Source organism: Micromys minutus (genome assembly GCF_963924665.1).
Source record: "Micromys minutus genome assembly, chromosome: 26".
Taxonomy (NCBI): Eukaryota; Metazoa; Chordata; class Mammalia; order Rodentia; family Muridae; genus Micromys; species Micromys minutus.
Genome location: NC_137961.1, coordinates 24,556,497 through 24,567,849, shown reverse-complemented (window position 1 = coordinate 24,567,849; position 11,353 = coordinate 24,556,497). Strand labels below are relative to the sequence as shown.

At 38.9% G+C, this 11,353-nt stretch overlaps 1 protein-coding gene across 3 annotated transcripts in view; it reads right to left on the bottom strand.

Moving 5' to 3' along the window:
• Positions 1-1,086: 1,086 nt before the first annotated feature.
• USP45 (ubiquitin specific peptidase 45) overlaps positions 1,087-11,353 on the bottom strand; it is a 57,637-nt gene continuing 47,370 nt past the window's right edge. For all 3 annotated transcript variants that reach the window (XM_080938807.1, XM_080938808.1, XM_080938809.1), the window contains 4 exons: positions 10,381-10,478; positions 6,907-6,993; positions 5,010-5,163; positions 1,087-4,258 (listed from right to left, as the gene is read on the bottom strand). In XM_080938807.1, coding sequence (XP_080794933.1) covers positions 4,128-4,258; positions 5,010-5,163; positions 6,907-6,993; positions 10,381-10,478 — 470 coding nt within the window. In that variant the 3' untranslated portion in view covers positions 1,087-4,127. The remainder of the gene's footprint in view (positions 4,259-5,009; positions 5,164-6,906; positions 6,994-10,380; positions 10,479-11,353) is intronic.

The window sequence follows — 11,353 nt, the reverse complement described above, 5'->3', positions numbered from 1 at the left end:
ATACAAATGTCATGATTTCACTCTTCTCTCTTCAGCTTTCTCTTTGGTACTATGGGATCTGCTGTGATCCCTATTCACAGCAAGAGAAACGGAAACAAAGACCAGTACACTCACTTAACAGATTTTCTGCTTGAGTGATCTCCTGCATTCACTCCTTTAATTCCCAATGTCAAACAAAGTGCAGCTATTCAACAAACACTTGGTTAAATGATCAAATAAAAATGTTAAGTATTAACTTTCGCTCTCGCGTACTTTCTCCCTCCTGTATTTTTTTCTCTCTCTGAATGCACACACTCTTTCTCATCTACCTCCCTTCTGTCTCATCCCCTTGGCAACTTCCCTGGCCTCATTCTTGGGACCGTGAAACTGCTTTTCAATAAACCTGCTTTTATATACTCTAAAAGTATAAAACTTTCATCATAACCTGTGAAAGTTTCATGACTCCAAAAAAGTTAAAACAAACAGACTTGTACACGACATAGTTCCTAGTGTACAATCCTATCTAAATAACTCAAATCATTCTGGGAAATATCTGACAGGTTTGTTTGTTTTCTGGACTGAGAATGTAGCTCAGTGGGAAAACTACTGGATACAATCTCAGCATTTGGTTGGTGACAATTTAAAAAAAAAAAAAAATTTAAAATAGCGCATTCATGAAACTTGAAGGCTGCTATAACTATATGTTTGTGAATGTCCCATTCACAAACTCCCCATGTGAGAGTTGTGTGAACTGGAGTATTTAGAAAGTGATTAGGTTCGAACATGAAGCCCTCGTAAAGACGACCCTACAGCTCCTTTTCCCTGCGACCAGGTGAACAAACACTGAGAGGGCATTACTAGAATCTCATTTGGACAATGGGTCTGGTTGTCTCTGTCTTGAGCTTCCTGACCTCTAAAAGTATAGAAAATAAACTTTTGTTCTTATAAGCTCCTCAAATTATATTTTGTTTATAGCAAACCAGGGGACTAAAATAGACATGAAGACAATGTTTATTAACAGTCTGTCAATAATGTATAATGCAAAAACTCCAGACCTAATCTGTTAACATAAGAATTCAATATTTATTATGATGTTTGTGTTTACAGCAATGACCAAATAATGCTCAATAAATTACATAGATATTTTTAAAATACTGTAAAATTGGATAAAAGAGAAGGAATGATACCATGAATTTATTATTGACACCTGAAAATAATCATCTTTTAAACACATTTGAATTGATGATTTCTACATGAACCAAACCATTTTAATACAGAAATCATTTCTCCAACAATGCAATGGATGCTATCTGAAAGCTTGATTTTATTGCATATATTTGGTTTAGGTTTATTTGACCAGATGTCATGCAGAAAAATAAGCTGAGTATAAAGTTCATGAAAGTAGGCAGGATGTTATTTTGTACTACAAAAAGCCGATGTGCGGTGACATTGCACAGCTAAATCTTCAGGAAATTTTACTCAACTACTGCATAGAATCACAAATTAATCACACATGCAAGCTAAGAACTATTAGGTATGGTAAAAGAGCTCTGTTGATCTATGACTCTGAGCCGATGCAATAATCATCTCCTTGCAATGACCATCTACATAAACATAAACATCAGACAACAAATCATAAATACAGATGTATATTTGTGTGCGTTACAAATATTCACATAATTGACACATCAACAAAGCTTTCTCGTTTTAAACATGGGGAAGCCAGGGGAGCATTAGGAGTAGAGCTACCCTGTAAACCAGTTTCTAGATAACAGCGTCCCTCTCTTACCTTTGAAACGCGCTGTGCCAAAGCACTAAGTGTTGATCTGTAAACATCCCTGCTTATATGCGCTGCTTCCTGAGGTGCGCTGGAGTCTACTGTTAATACAGTAGCCTCACAATTTAAAATTTCTACAAACACACTTTGGAAAACTTCAAATGAAAACGAAAATTTAAGTGTAGACTTCTGTGATTTTTATCTATTACATAAGCTTGATAAGAAATCCCTAGGTATCAAAATCAAACCATTTTCCTCCATTTTTAGATGGCAAGAAAAGAACAAACACTCAAACTTTAGGTCATTAAAAAAATACATTTCAGAATCTCCTCAGCACTAAGTAATAAATGAACATTTTATTTGCTTGTCACTACTAGAATAATGTATAAAAATCATATAGATTTTTTTTCAAGTTTTTTGAGACAGGTTTCTCTGTGTAGCCTTGGCTGTCCTGGAACTCACTCTGTGGACCAGGCTGCCCTTGAACTCAAATCCACCTGCCTCTGCCTCCCAAGTGTTGAATCTAAAGGCATGCACCACAATTACTTGGCAGGTTTTTCTGTTTTCATGGGTGATAAAATACCGTCATATGCCGGGTATTGGAAACTGCCTAGGTTGTATAACAGTAGCTTTTCTAGGAGAGAGGAAAAAAAAAAGGTTAACTATTTACATTTATTTGGTGGGGCAACTGCTATGACTGAGAGGCCAACTTGAACTCTTCACATGTTAACATTTCTCCATTAGACAAATCAGTTTCAGCCAGCCACATATCAAGAGGTGACGCTGGTGACTTTATGTTAACACGTCAAGATTCAATCCTGGTTAAAGGTCGGTAAAGTTTACAGCCTCTCCGTCACTTGCCCACTGAATCAAACACAGGCACTGATGACCAAGACACCGAACCTGTTCCCTTAGGTTTTGATTCAGTACTGTGTATCAGTGAGTGAGCCACTTCAGTGGTTATATAAAGTCTTGGTAGTCATATTTCTCAGGCTAAGTGTTCACAGTTCAACCCTTTGGATTCTAGAAGAAGAAACTATCCTGTGTTACTACTTATTTAAGGGGAACAGAAGTAGCAGCTCTGTGCCCCATTGGAGTAAAAGCCAGACCCACCTGGATATTTTATTTGTGTTGCTGGGAACGGAGCCAGGACCTTGCACAGGCCAGATAAGTGCTCTGCACTGAACTGCACCCCCAGCTATCCAGCTGAATTGGAAAATAATGCCCATGAAGACAAAACCATGTTTAACATTTATTAATGTATAGAAGTAAAAAAGTATTATATTTGCTGTTAATTATAAGAATATGATTTCTACCACTTATAAATATAATCTGGTAGTTTGCAGTTCAAAGACATCCTTAAACTTTGAAGTACCCTATGTACCTATATGGACCACCAACTTCTATATGCTCTTCAATGTGTTACAATTCTCTGTATTTTTATTTTGGCCTTAACCAGTCCCTTGCAAATTATCTTTAAAAGACTGCAAATGATTAGTTTATGAAATGTTTAAATACCTTCAAATACTCAAAGCAATAAATGAATCAATTCATTACTTGTAAACTCACACTACCAAAATCACAATGGCTCCTTTTTACACTACTGAGTCCCATAAAATATGAAAAAATAATTATGTTACATTAGGCACTAGTTCAGACTGTTCTAGGAACTCTTTTCATAGACTAACGTACACACGCATACCACGGCAAAGCCCTGAGATGATTTTAATTGGGGTGGCGCAAGGATGGGTGATTTTCCTTCACAGTTATAGATGTACATCCGTGCTTACGAGGAAAATGACAGGCACATAGACATGTGAAGAATGGTTCAAAACAGGCCAAGTCGTAAAAGGCTCAAACAAAACGTCAGTGAATTGTAGCACGAGACATAGTGCATCCATTCGGGAAGGTTGTGTTACACATATATACTACATGTATATACTAGGAAATAGTATACTAAAGATCTACCATAACATCATCTCTGACTGTAATGATGACTACCATCAACATTTGATTGATTTACTTTTTTGTGGGGAGTGGCAATCTCCATGGACATGACAATTAACATAAAACATGTTTTTACATTTAAGAATACAAAATTGAAAGCATTAATTATTTTTTTTTGTTTTATTTTTGAAGACAAGGTTTGTCACAGAGATCTGCCTGCCTTAGGCTCCCAGGTGCTGGAATTAACGGCGGGCACCACAGCTGTCTGTCATGTTAGTTAATTTTCCTTACCGGATTCTCCACATGAAAACGTTAAATAACACTGGAAGGATGCAGTACTCCTGAACACTACAAAGGCACAGTGCATATCATGGTTACCATACAGCACTAAAATAAAAACACGTAAACAACAATGGACAGATAATTATAAAATTCTTTCATAAAAAAGGAGATAAGCTTGTGCACTCAGCGCTCTTGACTCTGGAACCACCTGCACGTAAGTGTCGCTGACATGAACCCAGTGGCTTCCCAGCTCACTATCAGCTTCTTTCAAACCTAGCAGAACAAAGAGTACAGTTTTACAGTTAGTGTGCTTATCTCCTCTAAACTGTAAGAGTGACACATTTATTATGAGCTACATTTAATTCTAAGATCCAATATCCCTAATTGTATTCATAATCACTTCCAGTTAATAAAGTTTTAATTTAAATACCTAGTGGAATATTAGCCTTATAATACTTAATTTCCCAGAGAAATATTCATTCTCCCCAAAAAGAAGGGCAGAGAGACTGGAGAGATGGCGAGGCAAGGAAAGGTGCTCACTCCCCAGAACACACACAAAGGTGGAAAGAGAGAACTGAGTATACGGAACTGTTCTGTGCCAGCCAAACACAGGCGCACACGTACATACAGTGCACATGTACGCATGCACGCTCGAGCGCACACACACACACACACACACACACACACAAACACACACACACACACACACACAAACACATACAAACACACACACACACAAACACACACACACACACACACACACACACACTGCTTTTATAAAAACAAAAGCAAAAAAAAAAAAAACAACTAAAAAATCTATCACCCCTCTGAAATAACTTAAAAAAATTACTTGTCCATTTATATTGCCTAAAAGGATATTACTTTGTGATTATTAAGATACTTGAATATTATCTAAGCAGACTTAAGACTAATAAAATGAATCTATCTGGAGCTCCTTTTGTAAAAGTCAGACCCAGTGTTTGACTTTGCAGCTGAGGTGTACTGAGGAGGACAGATGGCGTACCGGGCGCAGTCTTCTTCCCGGTGATGCACTCGGACAGCTTCCTGGAGGGCACTCTCACCTTCACGTACGCAGTGTAGTGGCCTCCTCTCATGGAGCCGCTGTGCTCCACAATGCCGTACAGACCATAAAGAACCTTCTCCCCCACACTTATGTTCTTTCAAATAAAGAAAGAAGGGGACACTTAGTGAAACAGCTCGTGACAGATAGGAAAACACAAGAGAAATTTATTTATTTATATATGTGAGTACACTGTCGCTGTCTTCAGACACACCAGAAGAGGGCATCAGGTCCCATTACAGGTGGTTGTGAGCCACCATGTGGTTGCTGGGATTTGAACTCAGGACCTCCGGAAGAGCAGCCGGTGCTCTAACCACTGAGCCACCTCTCCAGCCCGGAGAAATATATTCTTAAACCTTATTGAGATCTTCTGTGCTTGTGAATAGAAAGTCCTCTGTGGGACGGCATTACAAAAGCACAACGGAGAGGGGACCACCAAACCCAAATGTGCCCAGTCCTCTCTCCTTACAGCTGTCTCACGCAGACAACAATGATGACCAACTACAGCAAAACACAAGAGGGTTCCAAAAGAAGGAAGAGGAACCATACATTAAAATAGCATAAGCATTAGCTATTTACTCGCATATAATCCATTTTAATTACTGTATTGATTTGAAAATGAACTGAATGCTAATTCACTTTAAAATCATATGTGTGAGACTACAGGAAATGTGAACACTAAAGGTATAAAGGAAATATTCAACGGCACTGTGGTTGGGTTAAAATTGGAGAAAGGCCAGGAACGTCCAGCCCGGTGCATGTGCAATGACTTGAGTTCAGTTGCCACCCACACACACCAAGAAAGAAAGGACATGGTGGGTAGAGTCGTACAAGCCGATATCCCAGCACTTGCGTGCCTGAGGTTGAGGGCTCGTGAGTTCAGGACCAGTCTGGGTACCATCTCGTCTCAAAAACACACAGCACAGAAACAGGAAAGGAACACACAGTAATTATTGTATTTTAGACACCTACAACGAAATGATACCTTCTTCAAAATAGTTCCAGAGGACAACATAGACAAGCAGGTGGGTGGGGGAGGGGACAAGACTGGCTGACGATGATGGAAGTTTGCTGCACTGTTCTATTTTTAAGTATGTTGGAAATTCTTCAGAATAGGTACTTTCAAACTAAACACCAAGCTTATAAAACCTCCTTCTTATTTGCTGCATGTTACTCCTAAGAGTAATGAATGTTAGTACTGAATATTAGTAGCTGACAGAGCTGGTATTTCACACCAAATGAATTAGGTTCACCAGAAAGCTGCACCTCTTAGTCAGTGCACTAGATTCAGTTCAGTAACTAACTGACTTATGACACCACAAAACTGACTTCAGGCCAGTAATCCTGTATATGATGCTCATTTCCCTAAATCTACCTTCTTCAATAAAATGTTCATCAGTTTTACCTGCACAAGTCTTGCATGTAAGTACTTACAAGTAATTATGAACCTTATTAGTAAGGCATTAACAATTTAGACCTATTGCATTCAGCTGACAACTACATGACTATCAGTATTTGTGAAATGGCATAAAAAAAAACACAACTCAGTAGTGTGTTTATTTGCAAAAGACACAGACCTTCACAAATGCTAAAACTACAGATCACTATTTGGCTCCTCAGAGGAACAGAAAGGCACAAAGCCAACATATCATCAGTTAATAACTAACTGGCAACTTTGATGGCTGGAATCTAGGCCTAATACCTTACTCATCTTCCAAAGAACAAAAGTCACATCTGATGTGTTAATATGCCACAATTACTCATTCAAGAACAGAAGTTTAAACAGTATGATTTTAAGTATGTCACTTGCAAGTTAATTAAACCTATTAAAATCTCATACCTTACAGGTAGCAGCACAGAACGGTGCTAAGTCAAGGGTAAGTGGAAAGTCCACATGTCTGTTTACTTTACGAAGACTCAAGCCAGCCTTAAAAAGACAAAATAAAGAAAAATTTTAGTACGAATTTAGTTTAAAGTATATGTTAATTAAAACCAAAAGAAGAATTCTAAAAGACATTTTCATAGATCAATTACCTCCTCTGTGGTCTTTACAATAATTAATAAAAAATAAATAAACTTAATGTGCTAATAACTAATTCACTGGCAAATACTGTCATGGAAATGTACTCAACAGAGGGTTAAGGATGGCTGACTCAATGACTTGTTAAAAGTGAACTCGAAAGCAGGCAACCTCATCTACGTCACTGCAGAGAGCGGGCACACAGATCTTACCAGCTATCTCTCATTCCCAAACTTCAGTGGCATTCACTTCTTACGAAAGACTTTGAGGACTTGAAATCTGCCGAATGAACTTTTATGATTTTAAGAAATTTCTACTGATTTTTCTTTTTTTACTTTCCATACCCTTGGGTAATGAAAATTAACTGAGGGCTACGAGATGGTTCAGCAGGGAGCAATGCAAGCCTAAAAACTCAAGCTTGATACCTAAAGTCCATGGTGAAAAGAGAGTGCAAACTCTAAAAAGTTACACACACACACACACACACACACACACACACACACACACACAGTGATAAAAAGAAAGGTTAAAACTTGTAAACAGACCCACTGTTAGTGCAAGCACGCTGATGGAGTGTGAGAAGACACTTAAGTGTGAACTGTGCACACAGACAAATCAGATGCCACCTTTCATGCAGGGCCTTCTTGATATCTCTGCGTACCAGTCACACAATTTCACTGTGTCCCTCACATGTGATTTCTGAGTTTCCTTTAAAAAACCATTTTAGCCACAGTACACCAATTAACTAATATTGTCCACATGATCTGTGTACACGTGTATGTGCTCCTTCATGTGGGTGCTCACGTGTGCAGACGTGTGCATTTACTGGGGATGTTCGTGTATACATGGAGCCTAGGAGACAATGTCTGGTGTCACTGCTTAGGTTCCATTCCGCAGGAACCAGTGCTCTGTTTCCTGAGACGGAGTCTACCCCTGGCCTACAGCTCCACAGTCAGACTCTGCTGGCTGACCAGCGTGTGGCTGCCTCCTTCACATAACATTTAAAGCATAAACCACGACCAGGTTTTTGTTTTGTTTTTAACCTAGAACCAAACTCAAGTGCTTCCACGCCAGGCTCTTTATCAGCTAAGCCATCTCCCCAGGCCCCAGAGGACCATGAAGGTTCACGTGAGAGCTGACATGAGACTACAAGATCACACATGGGAACAACTATCCAACCTACATCCCATTTCTTTGCCTCCTTTTTCATCAGGTGATTTAAGTATCCAGTATGAGCAATGAGATCTCTCAGACTGGTGTGCTCATCCCAGTCACACTGAGAGTGTGTAGAAACTAGTCCACAATAGAAAAGCTTCTACAAAGCCTAGAGGATGAATCCTCCTGTAGAGATAATTCTAAGACAGCATCCAACATGATATATGTAGTCATTTACCATTTATTCTCCCCTAGTCATTAAAATGTAAATCAGATGCCCAATACACTAGATGCTAAATCCTCCATCTGGTTTCATCTGTAAAAGAAATGGCTATGCTGGGTATACCTCTATTACAGTGCAGCGAGTTCTTAGAAGTGAGATTAATTAGGGAACTACATTTCTTAAAAAAATAATGCTTCACTGACAACATCACCTGGTATACATCACCTGACTTCCTAGGTAGTGTTACCAATGCCAACTTCTGCTGTTGGCATATGTACATGTATAGGTCTTCCTTTAGCCTCAAACAGTTCTGTTCTGTAACCGTGCTAAATTGCACAATTACAAAAAAAAATCTCATTTTCATATCGAATTTTCTTGAAAGGATGGGCCTATTTGGTAGGCCTACTTTACACAAATTTGTATTCCCTTTTCTAGAGCACTCCACTATTGTAGCCAACACTTTTCTTACCAGACTTTAAGAGTTGTCTGCATAGTTACAAAATTCAGACATTTGGTTTGTCTATGACAAAGATATCTATTGTGTGTGGTTCTGAAATATAAAGTTACTATAGAAAAGCATAACTTCAGAGTTACTAAGAAATAAAGTTAGGTGTTACTTAGGAACTTGTCTCCATCATTTGCAACCACTGGGAACAAGCCTATGGCTTTGTTGAGGTTACATTAAGCTTCAGAACAAGAAGGGACTGAAGTATTCATAAATAGTTCCCTTAAAGTTCACAACTGTTTTTTTGTTTCCTTGTTTGTTTTGTTATTGTTTTGAGTTGTACATAACAAGGACACAAGTACCAAATACAAAACAAATTAGTTTCTGCATCCGGCATGCCCTTCCATGTTCATAGTTGCTGGAGGTGTGCCTTCACCAGGCATCCAGACGAGGTACCACGTTCCCAAAAAATTGGTTATGAAGAATCATGAACTTTTATGTTTGCTTTGGTTTGGGTTTTTGTTGTTATTTAAGGTCTCACTATATATTTCTGGCTGTACTTGAACTCACAATGCTTTATTAACCACTTTACCAACTAATCTGAGCTATTTTCCTAGCCCTCAATTACTAATTTTATTTTAAAGTACAAAACAAACAAACAAAAAACTCTTTTAAAAGAGATCCATATTTATTTCTTCTTCCGGAGAAATTAAAATGTTATTTTAAAAAAAGAGCAGTCAGGGATGGTGGCACAAGTCTTTAGAAAGGTCTTTAATCCAGCTGCTTAGGAGGCCTGAGCAAGATTATGATGTCAAGACCTTTCCAAGCAACACAGAAAATTTTAGACCAGCTTGGACAACTTCCCAAGACCCTGCCCCAAATCTAAAAAGAAAAAGAAAAACAGGGCAAGAGATGTCAGTGGCAGAGCACCTGCCCAGCAAACAGAAAACCTTAGGTTCAAACCAAAAATCAAACACCAAAAAGAAAAGAAAAAGAAAATTCCATTGAACAAGATACAAGGTTAAAGTCACAAATAGTTACAGAAAGGCCATCTTTTCTTTAACACTAAAAGCATCTGAGTTTCGTCCCATTGAAGTCTTGGATGTCAGGCCTCCCTCCTTCCTTTGCCTAGTCTCTAGTCAGCGCTGCCTGCTCAAACACCGTCAGCCAGGTCATGTGAGCTCGAAAGCTGTGTAGGCTTTGCCTTTTTGCTCCTTGTGATTCTTCCTACTAACATTTAGTTTCCATTGAGACATAGGTGTGACCACACACCACTCAGAGACATCACTTAGGTTCCTAGCACTTAAATTGTTCAGTGTTTGTCAAGCTCTCTCCCTCGCCCACGGCAAGACGTCGCACATCATTTTTCATTTTTTTAATTCCAGGAAACACTTTCTAATGCTTAACAGTTTCTCAAAGACTCTAGAACACATCACGAAACTGATTATAGTGTTGCAAAATGGTCCCTTACCTGGTGGAACCTTTTAAGGTGAAGGATCAGGATCGCTGGAACAGCAGATATGAGCAGTTGCTTCCTGGCATTAGTATAGACTCCCCCTGCTTTCTTTTCTGCATAAAATACAACATGCTCTCTTGGGAAATTTCATTGACTATATTACTTATAAGATAGTAGGCATTTATATAAAAGCGATTTATAAACAACTGCATCATAGTTTTGGGGTGTTTGTAAGGGGATCAAGATTTCTCTGTGTGACCCAGCTGTCCTGAAGGTCACTCTGTAGACCAGGCTGGTCTCAAATTCAGAGATCCACCTGCCTCTGCCTCCATGTTTCATGACTAAAAGTGTGACTCACCACACCTGCTAAACCATGTTTTAAAAAAAGTCAAAGAAACTTTTTAAAATATATGCTTGAGAGGGTGTGTGTGTGTGTGTGTGTGTGTGTGTGGTATATATATGGGGTGTATAGGTGTGTATGGGAGGGGTTAATGCACTTTGTACACATGCATGTAGAGGCCAGAAGTTGACAGTAGGCAGCCAGCTTTCATAATCACTTTTTCACTTGTTTTTTTGTTTGTTTGCTTTGTTTTTTATGATAGGTCCTCACCATGTAGCCCAGGCTGTACTGGAGCTCACTACATAGACCACAAGATGCATCTGCTAGGATTTCAGACATGTCTTGGCTTTTACCTAGGCCTGAGGATCAGAACTTTTATGGCCTCATGTTTGAACACACTTTATATTGGACTTACAAGAAACAGAGGGGACTTGTAGAGACCAGTAATCTCAAATCCTACTAGCAATTCGACCATAAGTTTTCGAGATATTTCAGAAAGGCTTTAAATAGCTAGATCCCTCAAATCTGATTGCACGGGTTTGCAGTTTCAAGACAGAGAAGAGTACTTCTTGCTCTCCGTATACTGCAGTTTCTCCTGGGAATCTACTCGCCCAGCCAGTGTCCTGAATTCAGAGACCCAAGTAAGAC